General features: G+C 44.5%; 1 protein-coding gene across 1 annotated transcript in view; it reads left to right on the forward strand.

The window, feature by feature from the left end:
* The window catches only part of LOC133339274 (potassium channel subfamily K member 2-like), a 141,364-nt gene that overhangs the window by 86,695 nt on the left and 40,598 nt on the right, over nt 1-14,071 (forward strand). The window contains 1 exon segment of the mRNA XM_061547413.1: nt 3,163-3,305. Within this exon segment, the coding sequence (XP_061403397.1) occupies nt 3,163-3,305 (143 nt within the window).

A 14,071-nucleotide genomic window follows, 5' to 3' on the forward strand; every position in this document is an offset into this window, starting at 1 on the left:
TTATACCATTGACAGACGAGTGGTGTGGATTGACTTATGTGTGGCTGCCAAAACTAACCTGCCACTTGCTTGGACAGGAAGCTTTCTGTTACAGGATTCAGTTTGATGTAAAATCTATTGACAATGACACGAACGCTAATGCCGTCACTTTGTTCGTGTTTCAGCAAAGATTTCTCTATTGATTGCTGTTTAACCGACGTTCGTGCCCAGCACATTTGTCAAACACTGCTGGATAAGGGCCTCCCCATGCTGTGCCTCCCCACATACTGCACATGCTGGTCAGTGTGGGTCAGTGAAGGTTGGCACCTTATCCACAGGATCACAGAAGTACAGTACAACGTTGTATTTTGCTGCACCACCCTCTGCTGCTAACCACGCAGTCCCATAGCAGCCTATAGCAACCTGTTTGTGCGTGGTGGTCGTCCATCCATCTAACCAATGACTTGCGCTCAATAATCCTCAACACCCAGGTCATTTTGAATGCCCATGATGCATGTGTAGTGCAGTCCAACCACGCGGAGACGGGGAATTCTATAAGGGCTGGCAGCCGTTTATTAATACATGCCCTCACACTGAATCCTACACTCACACCAGTGTAGATGCACTCTGTCCTTCACTTGGACCTGGGATAACTATATACATCGGGATCTCTTCAACTACCCCCGGCCCTCTCACCCCTCTCCCCGGGGCGGGGAATCGGCCAACACCGCCCCGCGACGAGGAGAGAGACCTCTTCCAGCCATCCTCACCCTGGCTCCCCACGACGACCACGTGTCCCTCACGTGGTCCCCCTTAGGAACCCTCTCGGTAATTCCTCCCCCTTAGCTCGGCCCCGCCCACTTTCTGGAAAGTGCTTTCCCCTCCGTGGCTCGTGACGTTCCGTCATCCTTGGCCTCCATAGCTCTCCATCCACTCGGCCTTCCTTACGCTCATCCCTCATTGGCTACTCACAGTACTCCTCTGCACGTGCTTTACTTTAAGTTATGAAAAAGTGAGAGTAATATGGCATTTTGTTGTCATACGAAATACGCATTGTTTTTGTTTGGATTACGCTGACTATTTTCATAATTTTACAATGTGTGTGATGCGAGTGAGAGTGTTAAAGTAACTGTGCATCTATTTTTTGTCAACTTTATCATTTTTTATCAAGGCCGTAGCCATGGAGCCAACATTGGGGGGATCCAAATCTTCCAGGGGGTCTGGGGGTGTCCCCCCCAGAAAAACATTCTAAATTTGAAAGCTAATTTCCTGCCTAAAATATAAAAATTTGTACTAATATCCAAAGTCACTGTTAACCCAATAAGGTGAACTTGTTTTTCGAGTTATATTGTAAGATGTCTTCGAGAATGTGTAAATATTGCATTTTTATAGAAACATTCACGAGACTTGCATGTATATATAACGATTCCATCTGGGTGGTGGTGACTAGTCACGGGGCCTGTGATCCAGCATTGTGGAGGAAGCGAGAGTTGGTGGATCTGAAAAATGACAAATCTTGTGAAACTCCCAACTTCGCGAGTTTAGAGTATTTGGCTGCCATACACTTCCGCATGATGCGCCACTTCGTTGAGCTATCATTTGTGGTCAGGTCGCTTCTGAGAAATAGCTCCATAGCTCAGTTGTTTATAGTCAACACCCTGGCTTACAAGCAGAATGCAGTGTAGCAGAGTGTGGACTGACATCATCTATCTCGTCTTTGATGGGATTGATTGTTTCCCCCTCTAACGCACGGGGTTTCTCCGAGTGCTACGGCAGTTTCCTCCCACGTGTATAATAGACACTCGCTAAGTGGCTGAAAACATCTTAATATCGAGAGAACTGCAGAGCTTTTGTTGGCGCTGGCCCACCATCTGGCAGCCTTCCAGCTCGTATCTGCGGTTCCTCAGCGATTGTGAGATGCAATTTGCATGAACGATGGTATGTAAAACGAATCATTGTGTTTTTATTTTCCAGAGTAAACATATCTACATAACATAGTTCTCTGATGTGTGTTCGAGTTGTTACCGAACAACACCGGGTATACAACCAGAAAGCGCATCGGAGAGCTGCACAGCATTGCCGTAGAAACCGAGACGGTGGTATGTACAAACTGAAGGAAAACTTATGCAATGCCATGGTCACCGTCCACGTAAAATTCCTGGCTGTAAAACTTACTGGTCGTGTGTGTCTTTGGAGTCCATTAAAAAGAATGGGAAATAACTAAGCGTATTTAAATAAATATTTACGAAGAGTAAGTTAAGTAGCGTGCATGATTCCACGATAAATATTTTTCTAAAACATTAACTCTTTACTTGGGGTACTGGCATTTCCATGTTGCGTTTGCAGTAGCATCCTGATTGTAACTGCCTACAAAAGGATGAAATCCATCACATGCAGCATATATCTATCGCCTTAACACTTGGACCTGTTTAATGTGGCTATGTTGGCTGCTGTTCTTTGAGGAATGAAATTCACATGGGGCAGATTTTGCACAAATTACTCACCCATTCCACCGTTGTTCGTTCTTCACAGCCAGCGTGTCCCATGGCGTTTGGGGTTAGGAGCAGGGTTAGAGCACAACCACCAATGGGGATGAACAAAAATATTTCCCAGGAGCAGAAACTTTCTACCAATGTGCAGAATGGTGTCGATCAATTCACTTAAAACTAATTCCATGATATGGTCAATGTCAGGCTGCTTTGTTTTGTATGATGCTGGCTGGGGTGCCACAGTGACGAGATGTTAAGTACCTCGCCTGGTATGCAGGAGGTCGTGGATGCGATTCTGACCCTGATGCCTGTATTATTGGAGTTTGCATGTTTTTCCCGTAGTCGCGTGGATTTATCTCCGGGTCCTCCAGTTTTTACCGCCGCATTTAGAAAGATGCATTTAGAGTATTTGGCTGATATACATTTCCATGTGATAAGGCAATTCGTTGAGCTATAATTTGTGGCCAGGTCGCTTCTGAAAAATAATTTATAGCTCAGTGAGCCTTATCCGGTAAAATAAAAAGTTTGGTTTAGTTTCGGCTCCACAGCCATGTTATGTATTTCCCTGCTCATTCTATCGCCTAACCCTTCCCCCACAGTGCTTCTGCCAACAGCCCTTTAGGTTGACTTGGGAGCTGGGGAGTCTCATCGTTGTGTGTCTGCATTTGTGCGTGTGATATTGCACGATGGCCAGGTGGGAACTTGCAGATGCAGTACAAGGAGTGGTACAAGCCGCTCGTCTGGTTCTGGATCCTCGTTGGCCTGGCCTACTTCGCCGCCATCCTCAGCATGATTGGGGACTGGCTGCGTGTGCTCTCCCGCAAGACCAAAGAGGAGGTACCCGCTCGATTTGTTTGGCTTCACAGTCGCTACTCACTGAAACTATTTTTTAAACTCAACTTTTGTTTCACTTTACCATGTAAGGCTCACTGAGCTACATAGCTCTTTCTCAGAAGCGACCTGGCCACAAATGACAGCTAAACAAAGTGGCTTATCACGTGGAAATGTATAGCAGCTAAATGCTCTAAATGCACATAAGATTCTAAATGTGGAGGGAAAAACTGAAAGACCCGGAGAAAATTCCATGCGATCACGGGGAGAACATCCAAACTCCAAATAAACACGCATCAGGGTCAGGATCGAACCCACGACTTTCGGTACACCAGGCGAGGTAGTTAACATCTCACCACCATGGCAGCCACTTGTTTTTTTGTGCTGATATCTCTTTACTTCATGGCTGTACTTTATTTCGATTGTTTTGCATTTGTCAATTTGGTGATGCAGGTCACTCTCTATCCTGGTCTCTTGAGTTCACACCTGGTTAAACAAAATAAACTTTAAACTTTACATAAATTGGTTAATTAACACTTGAAATAAATAAATAAAAAACACAGTGAAATCGGAATGCATACCTCCTTATTAAGCATAGACCTTGTCTGTGTTTGCAGCCATAGCCCTGGGTTTTTTGTTAGTCGATGTATCATTGTGAGGCTATGGATCTCTATGTGAGTCAGTGGGTCTCTGTATGAGTTCATTGTTTTAAGGGAATCCGTCTGATTCTGTGAGATTTTTGTGAGTCATTGTGATTATGTGAAGTCTCTATCTGAGTCTATGGGAGTCTATGTGAGTTTATGAGTCGATGTGCATATCAGCCCAAAATGGCCAGGTCTGTAATCATTTTGTCTTGGCGATTTGAAAAGCTTGAATAATAGACCACATTTTCTGGTGGATTATTTTGTCAGTCCCAGCAGATGACATGTAGGTTATTCTGGAGCTGTCTTACTGTTGGGCGAAGGTGGAATAATGAGGCTACATATTCTTTTTAAGAAGTTTTTGAAGTGTCTGAATTGTGTTTAAATGCACGAGTCTCTGAACTAATACAGAGGTCAACTCACAATCCGATGGTCTGAGTTCAAAACCTGGTTGCGAATTTATTCACATTGATCAGACCGCCGCCGCTGTCTGAAGTTAACAGTCATGGCTACGAGGATTAACAGGTCCCTACCATAGGAACGTGACATTTCCACTACTGACTCAGGTTCTCCAATGGATACGAGCACAGCCTCCACGCTCGTTGGAGCAGGACAAAAACACTCAGACTTTTTGGCTCAGATTCTGTGGTGGAATTGATCTTGCCATTACTTTTAATATTTATACCAATAAAATCGCACTCGCACCTTTCAAACCGACAGTAGAAGTTGCACAAAGGCCGCTCGTTTCAAAGTTCAGTGACCACTTTGTCGCGTTTACAGGCTCTGTGTGTCAGGGTGGAGAGTGAGAGCTCAAGTCTGCGGATCCCACGTCTACCGCATACCAATGGCGCTGACCTTTCCCAGACTTGGGGGGGGGGCAGATGCCAGATGTGCTAAAAGGCATTTATTTTCTAAAGCCTCGATTATCATACAAACCAAATGCCCCGTGGCTGCCATCGGTGCAATGTGAAGGTCTGCTTGACGTTGATGTTCCAAATTGAGGTGAACGAGTGGCGATGCCATATTAGTGAGAGGTCCATTAATAATGAGGCGGGAGGCTGCCTCATCTTCTGTTGACACGGAATGAGTATCCTCATTACGGGGTCCTTCTTGACCTCCGATGTATAATGTTTACGCGCCGGCAAGAACACAGATACATCTGGCAAAACACGTTACCCTTAGTTGTGTTTATTGTCCTCTTTATGAGATTATACATTGCGTATTATGGATCTAATTTTTTTATATTATAAGCACACATCGATTTACACTGCTTTACTGGTAGGTAATATATTCCATAATTTAATCGATAAATGTGGATCATCAAGTTTATCTCATTTTTTTCTCCTGTTCTGAATTTGTTAATAACAGCTAAATGTGCAGAAAGTCCAAAACTATTAATTGCTTCTGGAGATAATTAATATTTAATTCTGAATGTTTTTTTACATGTGCTTTTGATATACTTTCATGAAATAGTATAACACAGATGTAGCATGACTACTCTAAAAGTGCAGCAATACAAATTCACGTGTTTCAGGTTCACAGTCCAATACTGCAGGATTCATAATCTTCTAGATATGCGCTCTCCACTTCACAGTGTATCCCTTTATGTCATTCACAAGAGGAGGGGGTCAGTGCGTGCCTGAGCGTCATGGTCCAAATTTGCCAAATAACAAAAAATCACACGCAAAATTATTCAATTGGAATGTACATCGCAATTATTGCCATCGACTGAAAAAAACTACATTGGCAGGAGCCACTCCTCAAAGTGTCAGGAGACTCAGTGGGGCTTTTCTGTGTATACAATTATCATAATGATACTAATTAAATAATAATAATTTGGCAGATTTCCATTTCATTCTCAAGCAGACTTAAGCACATTGAGGTCCTTTATCCTTTTCGTTCCTGTTGAGCGTAATGTGAAAAGATGTTTTCCCTTGTATCGAGTGTTTATGTTGAATAAGGCCGTTGTGCGTGAACAAACAGCATGCAGCAATATCGGTTGTGTGATTGCTGTCAGGACATTTAAATGTTTGATCCAAATTTTTTTTAATTCCCACACCTAGATTGTCTCATACTGTAAGGTTGTCTGTTTTGTTTGTATGTTCCTACGAAGCTCGATTCATGTTTGTATATTGGCAAAGCGGCACATTAATCTCAATCGATTGACATATATCCAGGCTGAGCTATGTATAGATACCCAATAATGTATAATGACCTTGTTTCTAATGACTTCAACTTTACGCATCATTCAATGTTGGATGCAAATCCAACTGGCTATTTTAGACAAACGGCATGAGGAGTGTGTTTAAATATTTAAATGTTTACTCAATGACACTATAATTTAGTGGGGTATCTATAAGACATAACGCCTTTGTGTAGTTTCTGTTTCAATATTCCAGTTTGTGTGTGTCACTATTTTTAGGTGTGCATTTACTTTAAAAATGTTATCACACCTAAACATATAAATATACATACTTTTTAAATTGTTGCTGGAATCCAACCACAATGCACAACCTTGCTGCCTTATACTGGAACTTTGAGACGTATATCGCTTCTGTAAATGGTCTCAAGACAACACTTGAAACACACTTCACTGGATTTGTGTCTTGGCAGGAAGTTATGAAAGAAATAAAAGTATTCCTTCACAGCCTCCCTCCCAGTGTGAATTTGGCATGGTCCATGCGGTTTCGTCGCATGACGCACACAAACTGTTTCTGACCCGGGGCACGGGTTTGGGAAGTTTTACACGATTAATCTGAGTTTCCGGTTCCTCTGGCAAATGAAGACGTTTCACCTGCGGGCTTGTGGTCCCTGGTTTCTGTATTTTGCTTTCCAGAATTCATTGTCCTTTGAAGTAGTTGCTATTTATTTATTAATGCGTTATACTTGAGTAAGTGGCCAAGTTAATTATGGATGCATGACTCCATCCCTATGGTGATATTTTATTACAGTAAAAATCCATTGAATTCTGACGAGCTGTTTTAGAATGACTTACACCTAATTATAGAAGAAACTCCTTTCCTGCAGCTCATGCAAGCAGCATTGATTTATTGCCCTTTCTTTAGCCCCAGAATAGCTGCAGAATGCCCCATCCCCCTCTGCAGTTTCCATCTGTGATGGAGGCATTCCTCCTCGACTTTTTTACCAAGGCATGAATCAGCCCTGTGATGTTGTTCACTCGTAGGGCTTATAAAAGGTGCAATTCCAGATTGCTGTGACCAGCACGGTGATTTGTCTCTCTGCAAGTGCACGTCCTATTTGGAGATCACTGTATTCCTCCAAAATGGATCTACAGAGTGCAGATTACAACGGTCTCCATGAATCTGTCGACCCAGGGGAAGACCTAAGACCAGATGGTGAGACACTGTTAGGGCAGATATTGAAGGTCATGCATCTCCTGCTGCAGGATCTGGCAGTAGGTAGAAGGGTGCCGCTTGGCACTAGAGGCTGTAATATCAACTAGACCTTCTTGTGAGCAGCCCAGTGAATGCTGTGTCTGGAAATGCAAGGCTTCATCTAGAGTCCATTGTGTTACTTCCAAAGGAACCTGTACTCTGACCATCGAAGATATTCCGATTTTGCTAATAAATCAAATTAATTGGCATCCACGTGTCCACGTGACAACTTGATTGGATTGTCTTTGTCATGTGGTAGAGGGATATAGTTAAACATTGGCATTATACCTACATGATGATCTAACGCAAGATAAACTAATTGTGAATCATTGCAGTAGTTGTGCATGTTAGCCCTGCCACTATTTCATGACTCTTCACCACCAAGCCTTGTTACTATGACGGACGCGAATGTACATTTATGTGGAGGGGAGAAGATAAAGTTTTACACTTGCAAGTTTAAAAAATTAGTTTTGCATGTCAGCCACACTGTGAACACCATGACTGTAAACAATCTTAAATTCACAGCCGTATCATGGCCCTGAAGGCAGTGGTGTATCAGCAATAGGGACAGACAAAACAATAGTAAATATATAAATAAAATCGCAGCCAAACACAAGCTCCACAATAAATAATGTATGCACAACTAAATGCACACTGGCTGATGCCTATGTGTTCTTTAAAAAGTAGAGGTTCAGCCCTGCAAGTACTTGCCCATGCCACTGCTGGTGGAAGGGCCTCCACTAGAGGGAGCGCTACAGAGCCCCTTGCTTCGGGTACGTGCACCACTCTTTCAGTGGTGACCAGATGTATCGGAAGAGGTGGGGGGCAGTTTGTGACAATTCAGTATATATTATATATTTTAAAAAATGCATCCGATCACTCAGATATGCCAAATCTAATCAGTGCTTCAATGAACCTGAAGAATCTCTGTCCATGTGGTGCTGCAGTAATCTGATATCATATATTGCATTCACTTTCCCAGACCATGGGAAATGTTGATGTATTGAAGTGCAGCGATTTGAGAGTATGAGGCAGCTCGAGGAAATGCCGACTCTACTACCAGACGACAGCTAAACACAGTCCTTCTGTGAACACGTTAATCTCGCCGCACTGCCAGCCAACAAATCCTTACGATGAGATAAGAGTGTTTTTATTTCATTTTAACAAGATCTAGTAAAAGACGGGATGGTGTTATAGAGTGTGGAAAAAACAATCACATTATCTCTTGTGTGTAGCGACAGTTTTCACATCAGGCATAAGAGAGCACGGGACTCTTTGCATTACTTGCGCAAGCTGATCTGACAGCTGCAATTGAGTTGCTCTGTCTCTCTGGACGGAAAGGAACATCATTGCAAGAAGCTCTATTAATGGAGGCAACTTTATCTTGTGAAATAACGGTTATTGCTGGCCTGGAAGGTACAATATGGTTCTGTATTCCTTCTCCAAGGACAGGCGAGAAACGAAAAGCCCTGCATCGCCCAGGTGGTATGGATACGGTCACCGTAACGAATCATAAAGTGAATGGAGAATCACAGCCCCATAGTTCACATGCTGCTTGGCGAAGGCCGCCGCCCACACGCCGTGCCGGCCCTGGAGGCTGCCCGAGTCTCTACCACGTTCCGGGTTTGTTGATGGGAGCATTCCCAGGACTAGTTCAGATATCACCAGGAGTCAAACTCAGGTCGTCAAGTTCATGGCACAATATGTGAACCTTTGTGCCACCTATCCCGCAGTTGTATTTATTTGTTTATCATTTAGCATTACATGTGCATGATTTTACATTATTCAGAGTCCGAATCACAATATATATTTATACTGGAGGAATCCGACGTGCAGTAGATAAAATACTTGCTATAGCTATGGGACCATCTGCAATGTCTACCAAGTCAGTTGTCCTCGATCTTTACTCAGCGCTACTTCCACTGCCCAAAGTTTGTTTTCCTCTGAATCATTGAGCAAAACCAAATGAATTGGTTACTTGATAGCCATTTCCTATTGCGAAAGCTCCTGTTTCCGGCAAGCTGTCTTGCATTCGATTAGTTTACTGACTTCCATGCTCACGGTGTAATATGCCACAATCATACAAGAAGGGCCCATTTCACTTGTGAGCACACGGGATTTGTACCTGCTAAAAAAATTTATTTCGGTGCAATTAAATATTTTCTAGGAACCTTTGGCTATGATTTTGTGATGAATAATGTGGCTGAAGACGACAGGTCGATAATCCTCACCGAAATTAGTGGATGAAATTAAAACAATATTTTACGTGCAAAAATACACAAACACTATAATAATGATCATGTAATTGTCTAAATGCTACCGCGTTTCAGGACTGTACAGAAATCAAGGGACAAAAGGGGAGAAACAGTGGAAGCAGAGGGAAGTGTGTGGCAAAGTCTGGACAAAGATTTGGACAAAGTCCCATCGGTGAGCTCCTCCAGCAGACAAGGCTGCGTTCGCTGGGTCATGTAGCCCGCATGCCCAGCCACCGCATGCCGAAACAGCTTTTGTTCGGCGGAATAGAGGTTGCTAAATGGGCACGGCACGGGCTAGAGAAGCGATGCAGTGATGTGGTACAAGAGAATGTAGAGCTGAGTGGACTTGCCGATGACTGGTACCAGAGGTACCAGTCATCGGCAAGCCTCTGTGAAGGAGGAGACTCGTGAAGGACGTTACTGGGCAGTTTGAGGCAGTCGCCCTCCAATAACAACGGAGGGCAGAGGAGCGATGCTCACAACAATGAGCGGAGCACCGGGCGGCTCAAACAGAGCAAGTTAGCACAGTAGGGGGCACTAGCACCTGGGTCTGCCCTCTGACCTCCTGCCAGTGGGTGTTAGACACTTCACGTGGCCTCAACGTGAATACAGCCTGTCACAAGCGCTGTGGTGATGTCACCGCCACTTAGTGGTGAATGGCGGTTGTTGTTGTTATGGCTAAACAACACTTGGGCAACAGCTGCCAGTGGAGGGAGACTGTGGGGGCCTGAACATTGGCAGCGAGCAAGGGGACAGCATTCTGGACCCATGCCATCTCCAAAATTCAGCAGCAGCAGCAGCATAGGTTTTCCATCTCCTGAGGTACAAGTAACCGGGACACATCATGGGAAGAAGTAAATATCTCACAATACCAGAAGAGGGAGCACTACGTGTCATGCATTGTGTGAAGCTGTATATTAGAATACTGCTAATCAACTGAAAAATGCCAGGATTGTTAATTCTTTGGGAAGACTTGCAGTATTCCCAGCATGGATGACTCAAAAAGAAGAAAATCTTGGTGCAATCCAGTGCTCAGCGGTTCATTCTCCCCGAGCAGCAGTTTAAATCCATCCCACCTCTGTCCATGCAGCAGTATAAATTAGGTACACCACAGTTAGCCGACCGGATGGTCGTGTGTGGGGGATTAAAGTGTGGATACTCCCACCTCTACCAAGATGTCTGAGCAGCGTGGAAGAGTAGGCCAAATGCCTTCTATCAGGGTTCTCTAGAGTTCCCTCTAGCGGAGGCCCTTCTGCCTGCAGTGGCATTAGCAAGTAATTGCAGGGCTGCACCGTTGCCTTTTTTAACATGATGATCGGAAAGGGAATCGCGGTTTGGCAGTGGTAATATATGAGCACTTAGCTGCTTCAACACTGGTGGAGAGGTCACGCGGGGAAGCAGGCTCACCCGAGCAGCGGGCAACTTCCCACGCCGCACTCTAATCAAGTGCAGCCCGAGGTCAATCCACTGCTGAACGATGAAGGCCTTCCCACACCATGTCACTCACTGGCCTTGTTTATCCATACTTCAGTTTGGGGGTTGGTAAAAGGGGACCTCAGGGCTGGTTCAGAGATCACCTGCCACTGATGTTAACCGTCACCACGAATCAAATGCGGGGGTCGCCGGGTTCACATCACCGTGCGCTCACCGCTTTGTCACTGCTCTAGCAATTAGGACATTACATTAGCATTAGGCTGCAGGGAAATCTTGCAGGCTGGAAATTGTAATAATGTCCTAATAAGAGTATGGGGTTGTAGCTTGAGAATGTGTCATCAAGGGTTAAAGAGAGAGGGGATAATGGTGATGAAAGATTTAGAGAGTGGGTCATTTGAGTTGAAGGGCAGGTCATGGGACAGAAACTGTCGTATTGAAAACACTCAATATTAACACGTCATATTGAGTAGTAAAATAAAGCGCCTCTCCGTGTATATGCATAATGCACAAGCATGCAGTGCAGTACACTCACTGGTATTGGACTCTATTTCACTGTTGTCCTGAACACGGCACATCATTTCATTGTTCCTTTCTTCCCTTAGCTAGAGCAGTCAATCTATTAAAAAAATAAGATGAGAATATCATTGTAAAAACACACACACGCCTACATATAATATGCCCTGGCATGCCTGGACCAGAGGCTAATGGAAAATTGCCACCACAAACGTGAAAATTCCGTGCACCTCTAAGCTCAGTATATGTGCATGCACAAGGATACAAAGGCTGTCACTGAATGTGCAAAAGTAATCCCTGTTTACAGATCACGCCAGGTGATACAGTGACTCAACACCTACAGCTATGTACACGTTATATATTCTACAAGCCATTGCTCGTATCTTGTATAAATATACCCAGCGTTACCTGCGAGCAGAGATGGCCTTTACCCATGGTAAACACGACAATACTGAGGGCAAGATGAGAACAATGATAATTAACAATGATAATTAACAATGATAATTAATGAGTCTGGGGACTCCCACGTCTTCCAAGTGTGTATGGGCCACGACACCCTCCAGATGGGCTCGCTGGAGCTCCCTCTAGGGCAGCCCCTTGCACGAGCAGTGGCGTGAGAATGCCATTGCAGGACTGATAATTAACTTTTATTTCTGCGAACATGATAGGCGGTGGCAGTCTTACGCTGTGGGCTGCATTTTCTGTGACACGCAGTGGCTGAATAATTGTTCTGTATTTTGTCTGTGAGTAAAAAAAATGTGCATCTTTTCTGGTACATGGTGCCTGAGCAGGGCTCCCCAGTGTCACTAAGCCAGATCAACTAAGAGGCAATCCTAAAATCAATTTTTTTATTTTTCAAGTGAAAGTGGTAACAGTGCCAAACAGGTCAATGGCTGTGGTGGCCCCATCAGCATTTACCACGGGAGATCTCAAGAGCCCCCTCCCCCATCCCCCCTTCCCCACAGTGGGCGCTATAGTCTTAGACTGCATAATGCATAAAACCCTTCCAAACATGCTACCCACACCTTAACTGCCGTGTGAAAGGTTAATGAAGCAAGGGGAACGGGACCTATTGTTGAGAGGCCTCTGTGGAGATTGCTAACACAGTGTGAGACTCTCACGTGGACACTGCCCGAGGGAAGCAGAGATGTAATCATCCTGAACACCTGGTCACGCTTGATAACGACTCGAGTCCTTCACTGTGAAAGGTGTTTAAAGCCACCGCCTATCATGTGTTGGGCCAGTCAGAGAATCTGTAGTTCTCTGCTGGTTTTTCGGGTCGTGCTGCTTGCTCGGCATGATGTCCAACGTTTCACTCCATGGCTCTACATGCCGATTGCTTCTTCACTTCTTCAGTTCCTTGAATTCAGTTCCTAAAGTGGCTCCCAGCATGTGGAGCGAAACGTCGGACGTCATGCTGACCACAGCACGCGGCACAGCCTGGGAAACACAGCGGAGAGTTGTCCAGCGGGAGCTCCGATGAGCACGGGTGGCTGCGTAGGGAACGTCTGCAGGGAGATGGAGCAAAGAAATCAGCTCGTGTGCAATAGCTCGGTGGAGTGTTGCATCACACGATATGAGAGATGGTGGTTGCTTGGGAAGGCCTTCATCCAGCAGTGGATTGATCATGGCTGATGATGACATATCGGTGTCGTGAATGATTGCCAGAGAGCATTGTGTATGTTAGCCCCGTGTGAATGTCTTATAAATGAATGCACCAGCTTGTTAGCCGAGCGAAGGATCGAATGGCCGATATTTCCGAAAATGCCGTGCTTGTGTGGTCATCCTTGTCAAACTAGAAATTCCATTCGATTGCGTACATGTGAGATGACTGCTTCGCGCATTACCTTGTGATATCCACTTTATACATTTGTATTCTATTTTATTGGGAGATGTAATAAAATGAAAATTTATTTGAAGGTTTGCTGATGAAAAAAAATCAGACGATTAAATTCAAATCCTGGAAAAAGCAGAGGGGCTTGCTTGAGGCAAGGTCAGATCGTGATCTTATTATTTCACAGCAGACGGCTCGCAGTGCGAGAGATTGTCTGTCATTTGTGTAAACAACAGGTGTGCGTTTTGAAATTCCCGTCAAATATTTATTTAAAGGCCATTTATTAAAATTACATTTCACTCTTTAATTACGTACAAATACTTAATGTGTTCACACCGGTGAACATTAGTTACGGTTAGGTTCTAGGCTCATGGTTAGTTTGTAACAAAAAATAAATGAAGGGGTATAAATACATATTGTTGTGGGAACAAGCATGTGGAAGAAACCTTCTCTGATAGCAGGGTAACTGAATAGAGGCATTTAAGAGGATAACACTGGAAAGTTCTGCACAGATGGGTTCATCAATCCCTGTACTGGTCCTGCTCAGTGGCTGTTTGGGACCCAAGCTACAGGGGGGGGGGGCAGGAGGGAAAGGTTGGGGGGGGGGCGTTTAATTATTCTTACCGGGGCCCACATCCCACAAGGCAATCACACTGCACCGTTGTGTGCTGCTATCTTCTGGCTGCCTCGCAAGCCAGCG

The sequence above is a fragment of the Lethenteron reissneri genome, chromosome 8, assembly GCF_015708825.2.
Source record: "Lethenteron reissneri isolate LAM-NWPU_2019-01 chromosome 8, ASM1570882v1, whole genome shotgun sequence".
Taxonomy (NCBI): Eukaryota; Metazoa; Chordata; class Hyperoartia; order Petromyzontiformes; family Petromyzontidae; genus Lethenteron; species Lethenteron reissneri.